The 24,375-nt window shown below is 34.1% G+C and overlaps 2 protein-coding genes across 4 annotated transcripts in view; one reads left to right on the top strand and one right to left on the bottom strand.

Moving 5' to 3' along the window:
• Window positions 1–91: 91 nt before the first annotated feature.
• LOC132702152 (ubiquitin carboxyl-terminal hydrolase 1) lies at window positions 92–24,203 on the top strand. Of its 3 annotated transcripts, none has more exons than XR_009618857.1 (9): window positions 92–284; window positions 669–1,466; window positions 1,518–1,759; window positions 1,816–1,972; window positions 3,169–3,485; window positions 3,863–4,108; window positions 4,161–4,331; window positions 6,592–10,885; window positions 20,746–24,203. XR_009618857.1 is itself a non-coding variant. In XM_060670614.1 (9 exons), the coding sequence occupies exons 2-8, from the start codon at window positions 689–691 to the stop codon at window positions 6,781–6,783; spliced, it is 2,103 nt and encodes a 700-aa protein (XP_060526597.1). In that variant the 5' UTR covers window positions 92–284; window positions 669–688; the 3' UTR covers window positions 6,784–6,825; window positions 10,552–11,222. The 3 variants fall into 3 exon arrangements, 2 of the variants coding, with proteins under 2 accessions (XP_060526597.1, XP_060526596.1); XM_060670614.1 differs by lacking the exon at window positions 20,746–24,203 and having other exon boundaries at window positions 6,592–6,825; window positions 10,552–11,222; XM_060670613.1 differs by lacking the exon at window positions 20,746–24,203 and having other exon boundaries at window positions 6,592–11,222.
• The window catches only part of LOC132702151 (aminopeptidase N-like), a 31,135-nt gene continuing 30,725 nt past the window's right edge, over window positions 23,966–24,375 (bottom strand). The window contains exon 14 of the mRNA XM_060670612.1: window positions 23,966–24,371. Within this exon, the coding sequence (XP_060526595.1) occupies window positions 24,219–24,371 (153 nt within the window). The 3' untranslated portion in view covers window positions 23,966–24,218. The remainder of the gene's footprint in view (window positions 24,372–24,375) is intronic.

Raw genomic sequence — 24,375 nt, 5'->3', positions numbered from 1 at the left:
GACCCAACATTTGCTGATTTTTGTTTTTTTTTTCCATGGCCATTTGTTATGTCATTTGTCAAACAAATGTTATGTCAGTTAATTATGAGGAATTCGTGGTATGTGGATACGCGCCTTTAAATTTACCGAATTTCCGTATATTAGTGAAAATTTTCTAGTGCAGTTAGTAAAGAGGTGGGATAGACATTCCTAAGTACTTGTTTTGGATTGCAGAGCTAATGCGGTGTATGGTAAACTTATTTGATCCAAAAATCCAATTTGATTACGCCAATATACCCACACATGTAAGTAGGAACCGCTATTCAATGCATAATTTAATGTTTTATTAAAACGTATTAATATGTATTGTTGCTTTATTAGTAAAGTCTGAGACGATCAAAATTGATATTGTTCTTTTCGTGTATTCATCTTTTGGAATGGTATATTTAAATGTCTGTTTCGGGTAGTATACATCAATTGTTTTCGTTTGAACGTCGTAAGTAAAACACTGGAGCGAACAGGTCTAATTTAATCCGCCAAGTCCAATTAGACGGGCTTGCAAAAATTATATATGCCTTAAAGACACACGTACTGATACAATCTATAATTGTAGTATACTTTGTGGCCTTTCCATCAATGTCTTTTTGAGGTATATTTTGCAGAAATTTTAATGTATTGCCACTTTTTAGGTTTGCTGTAGTTAGTAAAGATGAATGGTCAGCCAGTAGCTACGCAAAGTTTATATTCATATACTTTTAAATCGCCCCGAACCCTGGTGGAGCAGCAGTTCGATTATGTATTTAAGAACATTCCATATGATCAAGTGGAAACTACAGGACAAAAAATTGAAAACACTAAACGTTTAGAAAATCTCAAAATTGATAGTTTGTTGCCGTTCACCAATATCTTAACTACAACACCCCTCAAAGAACAGAAACCCAGTGCGGACTCAGTGTTTAAAACATACTCAAGAAAAAGATTATTCGAAGTTGATAGCACCCGTGAACACAATAGTGAAAATTTTGAAAATAGGCTGAAGAGGAAAGCCTTGGGGACTTTGAGAAGGCCCAATAAAAGTAAGCTGAAAAAAGTCAGACTCAACAGTCGAGTGGTACTTGCTGAGATTCCCTTTGGGGGTGCGAGCAATTTAAATTTTGATCCCAACAAAAATTTTCCGGGATCAAGTATGATGACGGATTACTTAGATGAAGACGCCCAGAGAGTTATCAATGGAGACAACTTGTTGGATTGTCCAATTGCAACTTTATTGAATATGGGCAATACATGTTTTTTGAACAGTGTGCTGTATACCTTAAGATTTGTTCCCACATTTTCGCATAATTTGCACCATTTGTTTATGGACTTGAATTTGGTTGGTACAAAATTGAAGGAAAATAAAACAAAAACCTCTTCTTTGGGTAGGAATGGTAGTACCATTAATGGTGCTAGTTGGAGGAGTGCAAGTAGCAAAGATTTGCTTTCCATTGGTAAGCCCTTCATGTTTGTGTTAGTGGTGTTACTGGAATGGGTATTTTCAGGGAATGACACAATTCCGAAATCGGCAAACCAAATTGTAACGGAAAAGTTGCATGCCCTATTTGCAACCTTGAATAATTTGGACGCGAAAGATTCATCCGACCCATACCAGCCCGAAGCCTTATTGCAAGCCATAAGAGAGGCTAATCCTCTATTCGAAGGTAACCATCAGCAGGATGCTCACGAGTTTTTCGTCGAGTTGCTTAGCTCATTGAGGTTAACTTGTGATGAGTTGAATGAGAAGGTATATATTTCTAAGAGGTTTTTCTGTTTTGTTTCGGTGTAAACCAGTTTTTGTAGATCGAACAAAATCCAGATTTGATCCGGGGGCCCGAAGCGGAGTCGGTAAATGTGAACAATAGTAGTAAACCGTGGAAAGTGTCACGGTCATGGCAAAAGTCATTGCGAAAGAAAGAGAAGAACAATGTGAAAAAAATCATTAAAGAGCAAATTCATGGTGAGTGATCGTTAACGTTAGAGGGTAATCCGCAAATGTCAGTTGCTTGTAAGGTGCTTAGATGAAGGAAAAAAAGTTTAGAATGTGTTTTTGAAATCCCTATGGCCTTGAAATGTCTATTTTTGAAGAAATTGTTTATTTGGTTTGGCAGGTTGTACTGTTTTAATCATGGTTGGAGACATTTGGCAGTATTATCTCTTAATCTTAATAAAACAAAATTTATTTCTTTTAGCCCCAAGGTTAAAAGATATTGCAATTCATACAGGAAACTTCCATCCTAGGATATCAGCTGCATAAGCAAAAAAAAGATGTATTCCCTTTTTTATGATTTAAATTTATTTATTTTTTATTTACATATTTACTGTTTAACCATTTTACAAAATTTTTACATTCATATTAAAAGCAAAGAGAGGAAGACAGCAATATAACAACTAGAAACTAGAACAAAATGTAACAATAACAATAAACAGAATTAACTGGCAGCACTCAAACGCCACACGTCAGAATGAAATGGGCGGAGGCTGCCGACAAAAGGATCACTTTAAACAGTTGCACGCTTTCTGCATTCTAATGACGGGTGAATAAACTCCATAATTTGCGCGATGGTAATTAAATTAAAAATGAATTAAAAGGGTATCATGAATGCCACTGCTTGAACAAAATCAAATCAAAACAATAGAAAATGATTATTTTTGTATCTTGGCAAATGCTTAAAGCCAAATTATTTAGAACTTGATTCCTTTGGCTTTTTCATATGCTATTCTTATTTTAAAATTATTAGCAACGTTGCAAAGGGTGAGATGAATAGTTGGACACAAGCAATACAAGGTTAGGTTTAAAATACAATTAAAATGGAACTCCACAAACATTTACATCTCGAAAATTAAAATTACAAAAGCATTTGTCAGGAAGTCATTTATGAGCACCATTCCTGAACCTTTCAACTTCCCTAATTTGGGGTATTGCTTGGAGTAACATTCTAAATGATTTCATTGCCATTGCCAAAAAAACAGCCTTATTACAAGTGTGCAACACAAGGTGTGTTGCACTTCTTGCAAGCATAGACATCTCTTCTAAATGAAAGTTCTAGTTGTTTTTTGTTTTGTTGTTTCACATAAGATAGGATTTTGTAAATATTGTAAATTTGTTGTTGTTGCTATTGTAATAAATCGAAATCAAATTTGCTCGGATTTCAGAACAAGCCATGGCAGACTCTGAAGATAATTCGTCGGTCGACGGTAACGGGGAGGCAAACCGCAAAAAGATGGGTTACAATTTCATTGTGGAAGATTTTGAGGGCGTTTCCTTGCACAGGACTAAATGTTTAGAGTGCGAGGAAGTGAGCGAGCGAAAAGAACCGTTTTTGGAAATACAGGTGCCAGTTAGTTTTCGCGGGGAGGATCTGCCGATCGAGAGCATTTTCGGATCTATTTGTGTGACCTCGGAAAAGTTGTGCGACCAAAATAAGTACTATTGCGGCAAGTGCAACAGATACAACGAAGCTGTCAGGGAGGTAAGCGAACCTATTTACTTACCAAAGAAATTTTTTCGTTACAGGGGGCGGCTAATTAAGGGACTTAAAAATAATAGGAATTTTTTGTTTTAATTTTTTTTTATTACAAATGAAAAATGACGTGGAGTGAAGGTCTACTTAAGTAGACCAAACATTATTTGAAATAAAAACTGCCTAGAATAATCAGATTTCACAGTGTTCCGCAGCGGGTTGTTAGAGCTAGTTTTCTCAAATACTGGGCAGTAGTGAGTACACCCATTAAATTATATGATGCCAGTTCATCACGAGACATCCTTTCTGTCATTGATATTCTCAAAAACAAGAAACCCTGTATTAATACTCCTACAACTAAATAGAGAAATTTGACATTTTTTCAGGTGCTTTACGAAAAACTGCCCAATATAATGGTGCTTCATTTGAAACGATTCACCACAACGCAGTCCGGTATTCAAAAAGTGAACGTTTTCGTCCCGACACCCCTGGAGCTGAGGTGTTTCTGTCAGGGTTGCAGCAGCCTGGACCTATCCAAAATGACGCCGCACCGTTATAAGCTTTGTTGCGTCATCATGCATTTAGGCGCTAGCATGGCTTCGGGTCACTATATCGCCTACACTAGGGCGTCGGTATGTTTTCTCTTTTTTTTAGGTTAGATTAGTGATTGAATCGACTGGTTAGTTTCAGACGCTCGATTACCTGGACTGCTGCCGCGACAATCCGAAAAATTTTCTAACTTCCAGCAGCAGGGACTTATCGTTGAGCTTCCTCAAGTTGTTCAGGCCGAAAGTATTGGGGAAAACTCTCCCGGAAAACCAGAATGGTTTGGGTGCCAAGAAAAGCGATGTTCAGGTATGTACTGAATAAAAATACATTTTTACTTCAGAGTGTGACTTAGAAATATGCAAAATGATAGGTTTTGATTATTATCTGCGGGCTGTCTCTTTCTTCTCTTTTCTCTCTTATATTGTTGGTCCGAGAGAGAGGGAGACAGATTATTAGATTTTTTGATGCAGAAACTTGGAAAATGAAAGTCGGGGAAACTCTGGCGAACAGCAGGATCAGCACTAAATTATCTCAGATTATTCATTATTTTTACTTGTTGTATCTATACTGTTTTCCGATAAATAGGTGTTGTGCTGCTTTGTAGAAACAAATATTTCTGACATCCTGACAAAAGTACGATTAAAATCTATATGTATGTCGGCCTATAAAAGTTTGATTTGGTTGCGTTGGTAAATATTTAATGGTCTGTTCATGTCAAAAATCGAGAGGGCCTGGTATCTTCGACATTTGACTGGTGTCATCGTTCTAAACCACCGATTCGTCTTCCTCATCCAAAATTTATGTACACAACCTCCATTAAAATTTGGGTATCGAATCTATTTTGAGTGAAATATCTAAAAAAAGTTTCAGGCGATGAAAAATTTAACAGTAAAAGTAAAATATTTTTGTATTGGAAAAAAATGCTAAATTTTAGTTATTTATAATAATTTAAAAACTTACAACGCTTTATTGTCTTACACACGAATAAAATATGTTCAGGATGAGTCATATCAAACTTTTAAAGCGAAACTCCCATTTTCTCGAAGACAAATGAAAACTGTGTGAAAATTATCTTCGCGCAACCATCTGTGTAAACAAATCCTTTTGTTCCTACCCGCGTCATCATTCTATTTACTCAGTGGCGCAGTAATGTTGCTGCAATTTGAAGCTACGACTTGGTGCAATTTGTTGCTTAAGCATTTTTTTCTCCACAAACAAGGTGGTTGTGATCAACAGCATAACTTCACTAACAGTTACAAGTTAATATCACCAACCTAATTATCCAGATTTTCCCATCTAAATAAAGCATATAAAATACTAAAATACGAATGAATTAACTTACCTTTATATAATTCGTAAAAATCAAATTTTCCAACCGCAAACTATCTTGGATTTTTAGATCCAGGGTGGTTTTAAAAATCTTGCGTTTTTAGGAACCCTGCAGTTCTATTATGAATTAACTTATTCCTGTATCTCTAATTTCATTTTTTATGAGAAGACTATTGAAAATACAGATAATTTTACATAATTACGAAAACTTAGTTACCTGTGAAGATAAACTTCCATGTGTGTATGTGTGTGTGTAATATTTGTCATATTTTGAGTTAATGTGAGCTATAGGAGAAGAAATGAAGTAAACACTAAAGTATATTAAGACGACTGACACCTTTTTTAGTTAAATAGAATTAATATAAATATTTTAATTTTGTATCTGAATTATCTCTTACTTGTTACAACAATGGAGTATCTCGTAAAATCATCAAAAATCGGACACAGTGTTCACTGTGTCCCAAATTACTTGCAATCACAGGGTTAACTAGCAACGACAGAACTTGTGTGCAAATTTTTGGTGAAACTTTGACGCAAATAGAATTATTGACTTTTTCCATAGAAGAAAGGTAAAAACTGCTGCTTTTACGTTGGTCCAACAAATTTTTTAGACAAACCGCTTTCGAGATATAACTGAACCTACTATTTTATTTTTGCTCCCAAAAAATTCGTTTTTTGTCTTTAAAAACACTATGCACTTGTTTTCCATTAGAACTTATTTCAAAATTTGCTTAGGAATACGTTCTTCATCCGATCTTTCGACGAGTCCATACCATTTTAGTTGTCATTTCTGTATTTCTTCAATTATATTTGATTTGACTTTTATTATTTCTCTTATGTCCTCGTTAATTCTTGTGCGTCTTGATTTACCAGCCGATCTCCATCTCTAGTGTTAATAGTCGCCAAGTTTCGCATCCATACAAGGTTATACCTAAGAGGATACTGTTATATAGCACCTTTATTTTCTTTCAAAAGATGTACATCTGAACCAAAAAATGGGATTCAAGCAGTCAATTACTTGTTTTTTTTTTTTTTCAAAATCCAAACTCAACAAATTTTTATTATTGCCAAACAAAAACTGATATTGTCGCGAAAGACGCTGTTTACTGAGAAACCCTGTGTTTACAAGTACTTTGAGACATGGTGTACATTTCGGCCTAACGCATTTGCGAATTACAAAGGCAACATCTCAACCTTGGGGCCTTACGAACGCTTTATGTTAACATTTTGTTTCAAGGTCTGTCCCAGTATAAACTGTTGCGGCGTCCGTTGTAAACTGAGCCTAGGCTCGCCGAGCCACGACGACGACTGGCTCGAATTCGACGACGAAAAGGTCAAAGTACTGTCGAGCGGGCAGTTCACGGAAATCCTAAACAGGAGATCGGACAGCACAAACACCCCTTACCTGTTGTTCTACTCGAAGGTGTAGTCATCGCGGTCAGTCCAGACCGCAAAATTGACGTTCGTTCGCGTAAGTCGCGCCCTCATTTCGTCGTTGTCATTAATGTTATATATATGTCGGCGCGTGCACATTGCGAAGCAAACCGTTCGACGAATAAACATTCCGATTTCGCATTACGTATCTACGATTTTTCATTTCCGTTTCTCTTAATGACGAGTCGACCAATCGACTCAACGCATCGACTGTCAGTTGAGGTGCTTCCAAACACTCGGCATTAGTAATTAGGGGGAAGGGTTCTCAAAGCGAACAAACTTGCCTCACTTGAAATTCGTGGAGACTGGAGATGTGGATATTGACAAAAATCGGGTCTTTTAATATATACCCTGTTCTCGGAACTATCCAGTGGTAGTTTCTATAGATTGTGGGAGATATACTTCCCCTGCATATGCAGAATGTCAGAGGCTGAGTGAATCGAACTTGACCTATCATTAGATCACCCCGACAAACCAAATCCGATTTAACTAAAAATTGACAAACCATTAACTGTTAACAAATGACACATTTAGTGAAAACAAGTATAGTTTATAGGTATACTTGAAGCTTAAAGGCAATGCAAGTGTAATTAGTACCTCAACGTCTGCTACATATTTTGTAGGTTAAATTATCATTACTTAACCATTTTTGTGAAAGTTATTGTAGTTCCAGCCTCATATCTAAACAAGAGTAAGAAAATAGTAAACAGCTTTCCTTTTATCAGTTTGATCGGAAGTAAATATTGTGTCATATAAAGCAAGACAGTCAATTAGATCGAAGTAAGCAAAATAGCATATTATCTTAAAATTGCCAAGACAGCTTAAAACCAATAGTTTATGAAGCAAATTTTGCGTGTTTGTGTTTGTGGAGATCTGCAGATTTGGCCGATTTTGATTCACTAAGGTGCAACCTCTTGTAGAATACCTTTAATAAGTGCCTTTATATTTGTTAGCTAATGTAATAATGCATAGGGTGTCACAGCTTGTACAAGACAATTTTCTAAGATTAAAATCTTAGACATATAAACATGTATTCTTAGGAGCTTCGTTTCCTATACAAAAAGCGCCAAAGTTTTGAAAGCCATTTAACACTCGTATTGGCCTCAAATATTAATTTTTCCGGTGTACTTACTGGTGTACCAAGTTTCAACCGATTATGTTCAGATATTCTGTATTCTGTAGGAGATGAGAAAACTTCTCCTCTCCTCTCATAAAAATATTTTTATATAAGGTATTAATCCTAAAAAATTATCTTCTTACAATAAATTGTCACGCCCTGTATATATGTTTCATTACTTTTTCTGCATAATCGTTACGTTTACAACTTTATAGAATCCACGAATGTTGAATATGAGGTTTTTCAGCTGCAGCTCGCTTGATATTGTGGTAAACTATATATTCAAATTCCAATTTTATATTGCCTACCATTACTAGTAGAAACTAGATATATTTAACAGAACAGACTGAAAAAATATTACAGAGAAATAGATCCGAGAATGGGGCTTTATTCAAAACGCGGATGAGATTGTCCATTCAGCTACCACAGCTTCAATTTTATTATTTTCCTTTTGTTTCAAGTCTTTAACCGCATTTAATTTCAAACTTAAAACAAAACTGGGTGTTAGTTGTGACTACTATCAGCATTAGAGTTTGTAGAATTCTAAACAGAAGATTTTAATTTTATTTTCGCGTCTGTTCTGTTTTTTTTTTCAAAATTAATGAATCACTTTTCACAATTATTGCCAATCGGTAAGTTTTCACGTCTGCTGTAACTGTAGAAAATATATTTCTTTCATTATCTCGCAGCAAATGTCATTCCTCCCCCTAAAATACTGCTTTCCATAAAAGAAGGTAATAAGTCGTCTGTTTATGATTTGTTATCAGTAACGATTGTATTAGTAATCTTCATCGAACTTTCTATCGATTAAGAAGGCACGCTGAATTTACAGATCAGTGGTGCTATTAAACATTGCTCTAATATTGTTTTTTTAATTGAAACAGGGGAACATTTATCTCATGTAGTTAATATGCGGCATTTGAACAAAAAAGTGATGTTTCGGTTGGTGTACTTCAGTATCGTTATGTACATATATATTAATATCGGCATGTAATATTATCTGGGAACCTCGTACCGATCAATTAGGTTAAATGTACATTTATTTTTCGCATGTTTACATTCTTAGGGTAAGTAGTTAGATATATTGTTTCTCCACAACTTTAGATATTAATAAATTACATTTCACGTTTTTTATTACAAAAAAAAGGTTGTACAAATTATACAATTTTTTTAATGTTATTTATAGATTATTCTCGAATTTATGTAAAATTGTTAAATTTAAAAGTTTTACGGGACGGTAATGTGTGAAAACCTTATTAAAATTCGGTGTCGGTTTACAGTCATAAACTTTGTGTCTAACTGCCGAGCGATGAAGAATCGACGCTAAAGCCTGCATATTTGAATTAATTTTCCTAATATTTTGATTACTTGTTTGTTTAATAATCAAATAGCCAAACCAAAAATCTGTCTAGCATAGTGTACTAAATTTAATAGTTAATATAAGACAGTTAAACGCGTTTTAAGCGTAGCTTAGCTAGCGGTGTCGATTGTGAACAGTCTCTGCTAAATTTGTGATTTAAAGCAAAGTTAAAGCAAACATCGATCGGTTGTATAAAAATATAATCACGCTTCCAGAAAGTCGAAGTTTGCTTTAACTTAAAAAAAAATATAATTCAGACCAGTATTAAAAATTTAGGTTAGGTATAAATAATTCGTGATATTAGAGTTAACATTAGTTATTGGTTTATTAATTTCATATCGGGCGGTGGTTTTATTGGTCCTTCGTTATCCTGGAGAGTAGTTCTTTTCATGCGAGTGGCCTATCATTGATATTAGAATAATGTATGCCTGAGACATTCATATTAGATTGATATTTCAGTTCCCTAAATTCGCATCTTGGTTCAGTGTTTGTGACTTAAGAATATGTCTCTGTTGGTTACACTTAGTTTATTATTGTCGGTTGATTGTACCATTAACACAGACCACAAAACGTTGTAAAATTATTTAAATATGTGCCCCGAAAAGAAAGGAAGCTGTATGTAGTCGCCAACGCCATCGTAAGCCAAAGGCCTAGCTAATTGTCTGTAAATAAAAACACGGTTCTTCTAGAAAATTCTTGAAAATTAAGTTTTTTGAAGCAAATTTTTATAGCTATAAAATTTGAATTGAATTTTTTAAGTTATATATTAACGACGTTCCATTAACGGTTTTTCAAGTTAATCATTTGTCCATTATAATCACATTATATACAGTGTGTCTATTGACGTTCGTTAAAATTCGTCAATTTTGTTGTGCCCAGCGGTCTCTATTAACAATATCCATATATTGTTTTATTTACAACTGACTCCAAAACAGTGTTAAACACTGGTAGCGGAGTATATACTTACAATTAATTTAATTAAAAAAATCTATTTTTGCGAGGAGAAAATCAAGATCACAAAGCTAACATTAATGAGAAAAGCAAAGATACTAAAATGAAAATACAGGAAAATTAAAGATATCAAACAACAGGAACCTTTTGAAAAGGAAGAAAAAAAAAAGAGTCGATTATTATAATCGGTCAAGTCATGTTCATGAACACTTAACTAAAAGCGCTTTTATTCACTATGTGAAATAGATAAAAAAGTTAAACAATAACATTTTATAATAAAATAGTTAGTGGAAATAATTTTTTCTACTCCTGTAAAATACCTAATTATATTTCAGACTCGTTCTTGAAGATTACACATAACGGAGTACTATGACCCCGGTGACGCCACGAATTCATAGCCTGAAAACAAAAAATATACCCCGTCCGGTTCCTCTTCACCGCCGACCTCTTTCGATATTCTAATTCGTAACTGTATACGTGTAATTAGAGAGACTAATTTTTTTCCCAAGTATACTAGTAGTGTTGTAATCCCATAGTGATAAATAGAGTGAGAAATGGGAGGTGGCGCTAATATTAAAATCGGAACAATTAGCCAGGCAAATACACAAAAGTGCCGGTAAGGAATTGTGTCGGGTATCGAGCATCAGGAAGATGTTTACGAATTAGAAGGTAAGCTGTAATAATTGCTGCATCGAGTATTTTAGGCATCGAAGATCAGTACTTCACAAACTTATTTATCTGCGCACTGCAAAAAAAAGGGTTGCACCCCTGGTTGGGCTTATTAAGTACCTCACAGAAGTGAAGGGTTTCGTGTCTGGAGTCTACTTTAAAAGGTAGAAAGGTAGAATGATAAATTAGAAAGCAGAAACCACATGTAGGTTATTGATCGTCCTTTTCTTAAGTGGGAACGGAATGTACAAAGTCTTATCTTTCGGTTAAAGGAGACAGGCATAAAAAAGAACTGAATTGGCTTTTACTTGATGAAAATCCATTTATCAAAATAAATAAGAACTAAAAGTTATATATATATATATATATATATATATATATATATATATATATATATATATATATATATATATATATATATATATATATATATATATATATATAGCTTTCAGAACTAACAACAGAATAGGAAAATATTTAAAAAACAATAAAACGAAATGTCCAAAATCCCAAAAATCAGGTGTCTACAGGTTGAAATGTGGATCTTGTCCTAAAATTTATATTGGACAAAGAGGTAGATCCTTCAAGAAACGCATAATATATAATTTCGTGAAAATCTGAACTTTTAGTTCTTATTTATTTTGATAAAAAAGTATTGCACGGAACTCAAAATTGCTTACTTAAGCACGTTACAGCGGAATCGCAATTTAGAGCCACCCAAGTTAAATCCGTAGATTAATACCTCGTTAAGTGACATTGCCAGAAAACGCGATAATCACTTAATAGACACTCAGAGATTGCTTGGAATAGCAATTGCTCCGTTAGGCTTGGTGATCTCCGAACTGTTAGAAAACAAAGAGGAGGGAGTGGATAGACCGGACATTTTGGAAATAATATGTGATGTTGGAAAAGTGTTGACTGAAGAGGATCATGTTTAGGCTTTGGCTCCTAAAGCGTTTATTTCCCCTGGACTAGATAAAAAAAGCTCTTAGATTCGAATACAATTGGCACTCATTTGTTGGAGAGAATCTAACTCAAAAGATTGATGAAGCAATGGCAATCGGGAAAACAAATTTGGCATTGAAACTCAGTTTGACGTTAAGGTCAGGGAGCTACAACACCAAGAAGCAATCTACTCTGAGTACCAGGAAGTTAAACTTGAAAAGCCCAGCTGTTTCAAAGAACAACAGAGGTTTAGCCAAGGATATCAGGATATGTAGCATTGAATAAATTGTTAGTTATAGGGGGTGTATAGCCTTGTACATTTGAAGAAGGTCAGGTTATTTCACCTTATTTTTTAGTTCCCAAACCAGGTGGTGCAAATCCTTTTATATTAAACTTAAAACGTTTAAATAGGTTTATCGATACAGACCAAATTAAGATGGAAAATATACAATTATTATCGCAGGTTGATTTTTTAGGGTCAGTCGATCTTCAAGATGCATATTATCATACCCATCGATAACAATAGTAGAAAATTTTTAACGTTTGTTTTTAACAGTAGATTATTTCAGTTTTGTTGCCGGCCATTTGGTTTATGTACCAGCCCATATGTGTTTACAACAATTTGAAATATGAAACAAAATATGAAAGTTGTTTAGATAACATATATTCAACGGCACCCATATATACTTATTTAGGTTTCCTTATAAATTACAGAAAGAGTTCCCTGATTTCGCAAACAACTTATACCTTCAGGAAAAGCAAGTAAATTAATGGCTAGGTTAAGATAGTTTTCTGGTAGACGATGTTGTAGAATTAGAGAGTTTGCGCGGTTAGTAAGACATTTAAGTTGTCCTGCCGTAACTTATGGGTGGATGTGTAAACATCTATCATCTATCATATGATTATTTCGAAGACTTTAAAGGAAGGAAGGAAGCATCAGGTTTCGGGAAAGAGGAAAGTCAGTTTCATATAAAATTCCTAGAGCGGATGGCAGCGTTCATTGCTTTAAAGTCCTTTGCAAAAGACGTAGAAAACTGCGAAATCCTAATTAGATTAGATAGTACAGCAATATCATATCTAAATGGAATGTCGGGTGTTCAGTTTCCTTGGTTAAATGGGTTAGCTAGGTCAATTTGGCAATGGTTTGAACTTCGCAACATAGGGTTATTACATCCCATCCAGGGATAATTCGATTTCAGAGGAACAATGTAGAACCAGAGAAATAAATACAGAATGGGAATTAGCGTATTGGGCTTTCACGAAAATAGTTAAAACATGTGGTGAACTCCAGATTGATTGTTTTGCATCGAGTGAACAAAAAACGCAAAGTGTATTTCTCATGGAATAGAGATCCTGACTCATTAACCATAGACACCTTAATAATCTCTTCTTTATGCCCTTTTGAAGAAAATAATATTGGAAAAATCGGAGGGGATCTTAGTTGTACCCTTAGGCACTGCCCAATCTTGGTATCCCGTGTTTCTTTCTCTGCTTGTATTAAGTTATTTTTAAACCTGATGTAGGTTTACGTCTTTCGTTTTTCAGAACAGTATACCATCCATTGGCAGCTAAGCTTACGTTGATAGCAGGACGCCTATCAGGGTAGCGTATTTCTTAAAGAATCTTCCAGGGTCATCTTATAATATTTTATTAGCGTCTATCTCTAACGCCACATATGATTCAGCACTAAAACAGTGGTGGTTTTTTTGTTTGACTAATGGAGTCTCCTTTTAAATTTACTGTTAATAATTCTTTAACTTCTTCTAAACTTCGAACTCTATAAGGTCTGCGATTTCCTTAATTTCTTATGATGCTGATACATGCAAAGTAACTAGAATTTTTAAAGGGATTTTTATGCAATGCCTATATATAACAAGCTATGGGATGTGTCACTCGTTTTAAATTTTATCAGGACAAACTTTCCGATTGAATCTTTGTCGTTACAGAAACTCACGGACAAGGTATTGATTTTGTTGACTTTCATAACTGCACGTGGGGCTCAGACGTTATCAATTGTAGATATTGATAATATAAAAAAATTTACATCTAAGATCGAAATAAGGATACCCGATATTATTAAGACATCGGCTCTCGGTAAATTTGAACCTAGTATTACCATTTTTTGAAGAAAAACCAGAACTTTGTGTAGCAAGTACTCTTATACATTATCTGGAACGGATCAAGCTTTTAAGGGGTAATGTGAAAAGCTCGTTTGTTTCGTTTAAGAAACCGCACAAGGGGGCGGGGACACAGACTATTATCACCGTGGATTAAGTCTATAATTGCTTCAAGTGGGGTAGACATTTTACAGCCTATAGTTTGATATATATGCCCTTCAAAAGTTATTTTGAAGGGCATATCACTAGATAGTATTCGATCTACTGGACTAAGTCCTCATCAGTTTTTGCAAAATTTTATAACAAACCCATTACGGAAGAAAAATAAGGCTTTGGTTTATCTCTTTGAAAAGAATAGAAGTGTGGATGAAGCGTTATTATTTATTAAGTGTTGAACTTTAATGTTAGATTAAATATTCTGTTTCTTTTTAAGCCTGTTAAGCCATCTTTATATTATTTATGTTATCTTTGGTCAGAAATCAGATTTAATTTTGTAGTGGTTTAATAAGTTGCTTATTGTGGGGAATGTATTAGGTGGAATAAAAATACTTTTCGCTTTAAACATCTACGTTATGTATAATCTTGACGAACGAGGCTGAAATATAATTAAATGATCAAACCTAAGTGAAGTTTGATCATAATTATATGAAGCCTCTTTTGAAAGATTACATACCGCGCTTAAAAGGAAATTATAAAGGAACCCTTACCCAACAGCCTTTTTATTAGCTTTAAACGTTACGAAGAGGGCCGTGGCGTTACCGGCTTGTGGTCATTAGGTGTAATCTTTCGAACGAGGTTTCATATAATTATGATCGAACTTCACTTAGGTAAGTTCGTTTGATCATTTATATATACCGATCTAGCGTGCGGGAAGCGTCAATTCTGCCGGTCATGTTAGTGAATGTGTTATTGTTGTTTTGCAAAAATGTACCCAAAAACTGACGGTCGCAGAAAAGGTATAGTATGAATTAACTACTCGGCACGACCGTTGCCTTTTTTAAAAACTTTTTTTAAATGTACAACCGTTTTAAAATGGTCTGTTGCAATAACATATCTAGACAGAACTGTTCTTGACTCCGTTAAACTACGTTTTTATATGTAGAAATAGGACTCTGCTGGGTCAGCATTCTTGGATCTTCGCTAGTGAGATAACTCCTCCCCCGTAAGCTTCAACTATACCGTCAAGAGGGGTAGTTGAACACATTTTGGATCCTTAGGTTCTTCCACGTCTTGCTGCTGTTTCTTGCTGGATTTGGTGCATCTTGCCTGTAACAATCTTCTATAGCAAATTAATAGACACAAACTGATTATGACCATGTATACAAGGATGGTCCATATGCTCGGATATTTGTAAAACTCCGAGAACTTCAGAAGTGGGTAATTTAACTGAATTTCATTCCTTAAAAGGTTTAGTTCATCTAACTTAACTTCATTTAATTTGACAGTTAAATCCATCTGGCTTTGTTGTGTTGGAATATCTGGCAGATCAGGAAATAATATTGGCTGAGTACTAAGGTTGATTGATCTGACATCACTAATTATTGTGTGATGATCAATTTTGACGAGGCATCCTCTTGGAATTTTGGCTTGGTATGGCCCATGAAGATTCTGAATCTCATCCTGAGCGTTGCATTTAAGTTTAACGCTCTGTACATCTGGGACTACTAAAATCCATTGATTGGAATTTTCTAGTTGATTAACTATTAGCTGGGTGATTTTGAGTTGTGTTTTGTGGCAATTTGTGATTTGTGGATTTGTGCTCAACAAGGCTATTTCGCAAGGACTGCTGTTGTCGTTATTCTTGATTTCTTGTTGGGTGCAGACGAATAGACCTTTAGTAGCCTCTTTGCAGGGCCCATTATAGTATGCATGTTGCAATTCACTTTTTATTAAATATTTTGCACGGTAAAACATCCCTAAACCAACTCTCGTGTCTTATGGGGATTGAGTAGAGATGAAAGTAATCGAAAATTATTGGATTAGTCATTGGTATTCTCAAAAGGTAATTGATTTTATTATTCAAAATAAAACAGTCAATAGTAATTAATTTCTCAAAAATAAAAGTGTTTTCTAACGTTACAGGTATAATCATTTGGTGATACTTGGGTGAATAATTTTCAATTTTGAGAAAGTTATTGAATTTTCTAAGTCTTGTAAAATTGATAAAATTACTTCATAGCAGTTGATCATTTGTACCAAAATATCTTTAATAATTAGTGCGTTCTCCCTATAGGCTGACTTTTGAACAATAAAAGCTATTTGATTGATCTTTGACTCTAAGTATTTGTCATTTTAAGACATTTTCTGCAAAGTCTGGTTAAATTTTATAAGAATGTTAAGGGATAAAGAATTTTGTTTTAAAATGCCTTCGGCTAACTCATTTTCGTTGCGCTGCAAGTTTTTAATAAGCTGTTCATAATGCTCGCCGTCAGATGCGTTAAGATTTCCGGTAATAGCCTTAAAAACAGATCCGAGTGCATTTATTAGCCCTCTCTTAGATCTTTTTTGATGCGGAAGGATTTCTATAATTTTATTTTCAATCCTAGATTCCAAAATGTTTAGAAGTTTAATATAATTTTGACTATCATTGTAATATCCCGGGTGGCTGGATATTATTTTTGAGACATTTTCCTTTTTTAGATATAATTTATTAGTTTCCAATATTATTGGATTTAAATCAAAATAATGGATTAAAGTGTAAGTGTATTCGATTGATTTTGAATTTCCCAATTTTACTGGCATTATTCCGGGGTTGTTGTCCAATTTTCTTAAAGTTATTTCATCATAAAGGCCACAAGTGAAGCCGACAAGCCTGAAATGTAAAACCTAGTGTTAACGGAATTTAATCAAAACTGTACGTGTTTCTAAGCGGTTTTTTTAGATTGTCCATATGTAATTTTGTTTGCGTATCTGTTGCTACCGTATGTCGCTCTGGGTTCGCGGATATAATTTCAGTGGATTTTGAGAATTTATCTCCGAATTTTTTGCGTTCATGTTTTCGTATATACACCTGTTGGTTGGTTTGAAACAGGTCCGGACTGTCACGGGTTTCGTTTCGTTTTTCAATTATTTTTGTTTTATTTTCGATTAGATCTTGATTGATTTTTGAATATGGTAATTTTGATTTTTCTTTATGTTCACTTACGTAATTACTTAATAGTAACTGGTCCAGTTTTTGATCAAAGGGGTCATCAGAAGTTATATAACCATTTATTATGTCAATGGGTTTTAATTTGGTGACGGAGTGGACAGAATGATTATAGGCTAATATAGCATATATCATTTTACAATATATTGGGGACTTTTGAAAGCCTTGACTATTTAATAATCGAATGTGCTCGGCTAAAGTAGAATGAAGTCGCTCGACATTGCCGTTTGATTGCGGATGGTGGGGCGAGCAAAAATGAATTTTTATTTTATGTAAGCTTAGTAACTCTGTAATAACTGTATTTTTAAACTCGGTACCATTATCAACAATTATTTGTTTTGGTATACCGTGGTGAGAGAAAAGGTTTATTAAGTTATCAGCTATCTCGGTAGCTGCGGCAGATTTTAAACAATAGGCTTGCGCATATTTTGAAAAACTATCACATATAGTTAAGAATTTAGTTTGTTCTAAAGCGTATGTATCTAAAAATATGATTTCAAAAGGACGAGATGCGGTCGGCGTTATATTCATTTTGATGTTTACTGGGTGCCTTTCATATTTGGTTCTTTGGCAAATTTCGCATTGATTGATATAGGTTTGTATTGATTTTTTGAGATTTGGCCAATAATATCGTGCTTTGATTTTTATTTCAGTTTCGTCTATAACGCGATGATTAGTTTTGCTCTCGTGATAATTTTTTATTATTTCAGGAATGTCGTTTTTATTTGTTACATCTAGTAATTTAATGGTACATCTCTTAAAACGAAAAGATGGATACTTAAAAGTTTTTCTTATCACTTCACAAAACGGTTCATAAAGTTACGGGTTCTCGAAATAGAGATAGTAAAGCTTTTCGGGGACTACAAACTCTTTGACAAAGTTAATTACATCATTTTCGAAATTGTTTTCGGAAAGCTGTACTAAAAATCGTCTTTTCTTTTCAAAAAGAATGGTGATTTTTGATTTTGCCGGGGAATGTAATACTTTAGAAATAATAACTTGGTTGGCACCGTAGTTCACTGCGGTTTCTATAATGGGTATCCCGACTATTGGGTCTCCCTCGTAGTTCGTGTGTATGGTGACGTCGTCCTCAGCTGGTTGTTGTCCTAGGTCAATGTGTACGTTATGCGGGTTTTGGTCGTTTGTATAAGTCGACATAGCGTCGGCCTGCGCCACATTAGAAATTAGGTCTAGATTTTGATCGGGATTATCGGATATTTGTTCTAAGGATTCTAATTGTTTATTAAAATCTTCGATGTATTCTTTTAATGAAAAAGTACTACTCTCTTTAGTGTGAAGCCCTATCCGTGAAAGTGCATCTGCATTTGTGTTGGATTTGCCAGGTTTATATATAATGGTGTAGTCAAATTCTTCAAGTTTTATACGCCATCTTAATAATTTAGAAGAAGGGTCTTTTAGGGGCATAAGCCATTGAAGAGGGGCATTGTCTGTAATGATATTGAATTTACGACCAAACAGGTAAGGGCGAAAATGTTTCGTGGCCCAAACTATAGCCAAAAGTTCTCGCTCAATGGTGCTATACTTTTGTTCGCTGTCATTTAAGGTACGTGAAGCGTATGTAATAGGAAGATCTTTCCCAATTGTGCCCTGTGATAGAATTGCTCCTAGAGCTACATTGCTGGCGTCTGTTGTAAGGTTGAACGGTTTACTAAATTCTGGGTATTGAAGTATTGGTTCGTTAGTCAGTACATTTTTACAGGTTTCGAAACAAGACCGAAATTCTTGATTGTGAATTATTTTAGCACCCCTTTTTAGACATTTTGTTAGCGGTTTTCCCAATTGTGCAAAGTTATCAATAAAGCGGCGGTAATAACCTAAAAGGCCTAAGAAACCTTTTATTTGTTTTGTGGTAGTGGGGATTGGATAATTTTGAATTGCTGTTATTTTGTCATAATAACATTGATCAAATTGATTAGATTGATCGAATTGATCGAGTTCCGTGTTGTACACCTCCTCGACTTCCATTTTTTGCGGTTTTTGAGATGTGCTTGAAATTTTTAAAATTATTTTGGTTATTGAAATTTGGTCTGCCACTGTTGCGCGTAGACACAGACATAGGCATAGGTGGAGGTAGATTTTTAATTTGGTTGGGTCTAAAGACATTCGGGGGTCTGCTAAAAACTTGTGAATTTGTATAGTATTTTTGCGGGGGTCTATAAACTGGCCTAATATCAATTGGACCGGTGGGAAATGCTTGTTGCTGATGTCTAAAATGATTTGGGTTATGCCCATTAAATTGCATATTTTCTTTGGAAAGAAAATGTTGGAAATGCTGCTTATTATGTTTTTAATTCTGAGGTGGCTGATTTTGAACTATTTTGGTCATATTTAGAAAATATTGCGTGCTACTTTCTTGCATTACAAATGTTAAGGCTTTCGACAGGCTATCAGGTTGCATACATCTAATGGTTGTATCAATAGGTTCTTTTAAGCCGGACATAAATGTTTTCAAAGCAAGGTCGTTATAGAGTATACGTTTTATTTGTTTTGCTTCATTAGTCGTTTCATGCGTATCAATAAATGAACAAATCAAATTTAGGATATGCAAAACTCGATCGTAAAATTGAGTCGGTTTTTCATTTGGCTGTTGGCGGAGCATCACTAAATCTCTGTTAAGACATGATTCGTCTCTTTGGTCCGCGAAATTTCTATACAAAATATTTTTTAAATCATTCCAAGTACTGGATGTTTGAAGATTGATCACGACTTTTGCATTTCCTTTCAATTTACTAATTAGACAATTCAACAAGTACATATTTTCGAAAGAGTTAGGTTCTCTACCATTATAAAATTTATCAATAAAAGTTTGACAAATAGTTAGGTATCTAGATAAATCGTTTGGGTTCCCATCGAATTCTGGGACGCAGTTGAGATATTCAGATTTAAAAGAAGCCATACTTATAAGAGATTCACTAAATTGACTGTCTGATTCTAAATTATGTTTTTCAAAAATAGTTTCCAAATTTGTTGCGAAATAATTTTTCTGACTTGAGCTGGTTGAAGGTGTATTATTACTTAAATCGATAGCTAACGTTTCAATATTATCAAATATTTCGTCAAGTTCCGACATTAACAAATAATTGCAGCTTACAGTACTAGGTAGGAGGCGGTTCTGGTCATCCCTTCTATAAGGACAAGACTTCGATCGGCGATCCACTCTGTCAAACACTAATCACCAATAGGTCCGATTTCCAATTAATCGATGATACGAAAAATCGACGTCGCGATGCGGTGCGCTAGTCAATTTCTGGAAATCCTACTACGACTGCTCCAATTAACTACTCGGGACGACCGTTGCCTTTTTTAAAAACTTTATTTAAATTTACAACCGTTTAAAAATGGTCTGTTACAATAACATATCTAGACAGAACTGTTCTTGACTCCGTTAAACTACGTTTTTATATGTAGAAATAGGACTCTGCTGGGTCAGCATTCTTGGATCTTCGCTAGTGAGATTACTTATGCAACACGTTTGGTAAACTTTTTAAGTCACTCGTTTATTAAATAGTCCCTCCGCTCGTGTCAAATAAACTCGTGACTCAAAGGCCGTTTACTGCACTTGTTGCATAATATACGGTTAATACGTTACAATAGGCTGGCAAAATATTGGTACGCGTTTTTTTTTTCAGGCGCCGAGTATTCGGAAATCGGTTCGTAGTTAGCGAGTGTTGAGTTTCTTACATTTGTTATGAGTACTTTGTCCGCGTAGTCTTTGAGCTCTACAATTTACATGGCGAAAACTATTCTTGGCTCCGACGTTATAAAAGTTTCAAAAGGCAAGCAACAATCCAGGCAAAAGTTAAAAGCATTTAAATGTATTAATTTATGTAAAACAAAATATGATAACAAAGAAGTCTAATTATTTTATCTATTTTTCACACAGTTCAAATTTTAAATCAAAAATTTACTAAATCTATTTTTTTTATCACCCGGTAACTCGGTTAGCACGCATTTCCGGATATATATTTATATAAGATTTTCTTTTCTTCAAAAATATAAGTTTTGCCCACTTTAAACTTGAATTTTTGTGTAAACAGGTACATATTAACAAAACTTTTGTGGTTTTCGTCATCTTCAATATATATTTTCTTTTGGAACTTTTGCTTCAAATAATTCCAAAATTTATCTCCAAAAATACTTTTATTTTTAGTCAGACTTTAGTTTAGCTCTCATAAAGAAGAGTGTAGAGGTAAATGCCCTTAAAATTATGTACAAAATATACAGGGTGTTTCAAAACAAATGCGAAGAACTTAAGGGGGTGATTCCTTGTTTAAAATAAATAAGCCCGTCTATTGATTTTTTTTCCATGTGATTGTCAAGTTTTTCCTTAAATTTAGTTACGAAGAATAATGGAAAATTAAAAAAATATGTACAAAGTGTGTTTTTATAATAGTAATACTTTTCCGCCATTTTTGTAGCACGATATCTCCCTTTTGAACAAACGTTTACATGACTCCTTATTTTAAAGAAACACCCACTTAAGTTTTTTGCATTTGTGTGGAAACACCCTTTATGTAACTATTTTTAAATGATTAAATTTCGTTCTTCATGAGTTCCATTACCCAGTCTGGACTAAGTTAAAAGTTCAGTTGGTTCGTTACGAAATTTACAAAAACTATACTTAATCATATTTTTTTCTTTGTTTCAAGTAATAGCATAGTTACAGTTATTAGAATTACCGGAAAACAGGAAGAATTTTTTAAGAAAATTGTAATCAAATTTGCAAAAGATCATATTATATTCTGTTAATAAATATTTCTTCATTTTTTGAATGTAATAAAATAACCTCAGATATTTTTTTAGTGAAGCTATTTTGCTCCGTTGGCTTTTTAAATATCAAAGGAAAAACTGTCATTGTTATTCATACGTCACATTCATTCCGAATAACTTATATATGGTGGAAATGATGAATAAACCAGCGTAAAAAAATTGTTTTTAATGGTCAAATTACAGTTTAAAAGTGGATACTGTGTGTTGCTCAGTCAGTATGGCGACGTTTGAGTACCACTATTGTAAAAAATAAGACTGAAGAAATATTAACAGGAGTTTTTATCTGCTGCCAATTAACAAATAGCGTCAGTGTTTGTTGCTTTTCGAAGCGTTGAAATTCTTTCTTAAAAATTTATTAAATTAAAATTATACTTTCTGAGTCTAATTTTTCAAAGAAACTTCCACAGGCTACTATAATACTATTTACAAATCTTCTGGGTTGCTGCTCCGTCGGTTGACTTTTCGCCAATCATCCTGTTGCCAAGGGGATGATTATCGAAACGCGATCAGGACGCAGGAAATTTGCGATATTCTTTCGTAAAGTCTGCGAACAATCCAATTTGAAATACTCCTAAGCTTTTTTATATAAATATACGCATAATCTCAATATACTGTTTTATATGAAACTGTAAATTTAAGTATAATAAAATAAAAGCGTCTACCTCTCCTCCATTTTCTTCCACGTTGTTTGTTTTTGACATTTCTTAAAAATAAAATCGAAAAATCGCACTGGGGAAGTGTATAGTGTTTATAGAAATAAAAAATATCCGGTTTTTATTTATAAAATATTGCCACATTCTTACTTACTTTTATTTACATCAAACATTAAAATGTATGGAAAAAGTCAAAGAGATAAGAAGAATAATAATAACAATACTACACACAAAACGCATAGCTAATAATGTATAAAAATAGATAACATTTTATTTACACAAACGATACTTTAGAGAAATTAAAAAAAAATTAAAACTGATTTAGTTTTGGTTAGTTTTAAAATTCCTAAGTTCATCTTTGTTCTATATTTTCGTAGGCAGTACATTAAGCATTTATATTCCTATTGAGTCAGGAGAATTCTATTCACAGATAATTAAAGGGGGCTCTGACTACTTGCTTCACTATTTAATATAAATCGGTGTTCGAGAATAAGAATACCCGCCAAAGTCTCAGGCCCGGCGTGCTTCTGAGGGTCCTCTTCATGCTTTTGATGACACACACTGCCTTAGAGACCCTCCGAAGAAAACCCGTCCTACCTCAGAGCAGATGCTTTTTAAAAATGATACAGATTAATAATTTGCTTTGTTGTTAATATTTGCCTTAAATTTCGTAAAAAAAACTCTATGAGTTGATAGTGATTTGTTTACAATTTACATTTTAGTCTACTATAATTCCAAGAAACTGCTTTGTGCTATCGACCCTTAGCACCATTTAGCAATCAAGAGTACAAAACGGATCTAATTTGTTTTAGTTGTATGTAAGTACAAAGAATTCAACCACTTCAAGATTTGTATTAATTTTTGCTTCCAATTGTTTATCATCTTTTAAAAGGAAGAAACATCGTTAATTTTTTGCACAGTAGAAAGTGATAGCTTTACAGAAAGGACAGCCACATGCTCGCTATGGGCTTTACGATATTCCGCGCATATCCCAAAATTTCACACTTGGGGCTACACACTTCTCATTTTTCAAACCTAAACTGAACCCTCTTCTCAACATTTTTCTATGGTCGTATAATCAGCATATATCTAGTTTTCTATTAACGTAACATCAACTTAGATCTTTTAACCTACATCATTATCGGTTTCCAGTCATTAAGTTATTAATTTAATTATAAATATTTGAATATTTGTCTCAATTTGTGTGCTAACGTAAGTGCTCGTAAGCAATTTTCTTGTCAATCTTGATTTTTTCTTCCTAGCTTTAGAGTTATTGGAGGAAATATAATAATGTATGTTCTCAAACGAGTCACTTTTCTTTCTAGTTTCTTGACAGCTTAACAGCTTACACGGAACACCTTAACTCGAATTAACTTTAGTCTTAGGCATAATACGAACAAAGGAACGTCGATATAAAACGAAACTCTGTAATAAACGACCGTCATTTATTGACACCACTGTTCTGTTGCGTTATTAAATTTGTCTCGCCGACCACCTGTGTATAAATCGAGGAAAATACTTTTTACCGTTTTAAGTACATGTATAATAATAAATATAAAAAATATACAATATAAATAATGTATAAAATCGGGAATGATATTTGTAAATTGACTGTAATAAATTATTGACATTTTAATTTAAATAAAGTTTTGTTTATAAACTGGGCGGCGCGTTTTCGTTCATTCCTTCGAATACGCATCCAGTATGGCCTCCATTTCCTGTCCGTGTTTTTGTTGCCATTGCACGTTTATTTTCACCGTTTCCAACGATTGGTCCACCCCCTGTTTCACTTCCGAGAAGTTTTGCTGGTTCGCGTGTATAAATTGTTCCAGCTGC

The sequence above is a fragment of the Cylas formicarius genome, unplaced genomic scaffold (assembly GCF_029955315.1).
Source record: "Cylas formicarius isolate icCylForm1 unplaced genomic scaffold, icCylForm1.1 PGA_scaffold_5__7_contigs__length_24384050, whole genome shotgun sequence".
Taxonomy (NCBI): domain Eukaryota; kingdom Metazoa; phylum Arthropoda; class Insecta; order Coleoptera; family Brentidae; genus Cylas; species Cylas formicarius.
Note: the sequence above shows the minus strand (reverse complement) of the source record. Positions and strands in the feature narration are given on the sequence as shown.

Coding starts and splice junctions, on each gene's coding strand:
- LOC132702152 (XM_060670614.1), top strand. CDS start 689: ATGAATGGTCAGCCAGTAGCTACGCAAAGTTTATATTCATATACTTTT. Junction 1,760..1,815: donor GTGATGAGTTGAATGAGAAG/GTATATATTTCT, acceptor CAGTTTTTGTAG/ATCGAACAAAATCCAGATTT. Junction 1,973..3,168: donor CATTAAAGAGCAAATTCATG/GTGAGTGATCGT, acceptor CTCGGATTTCAG/AACAAGCCATGGCAGACTCT.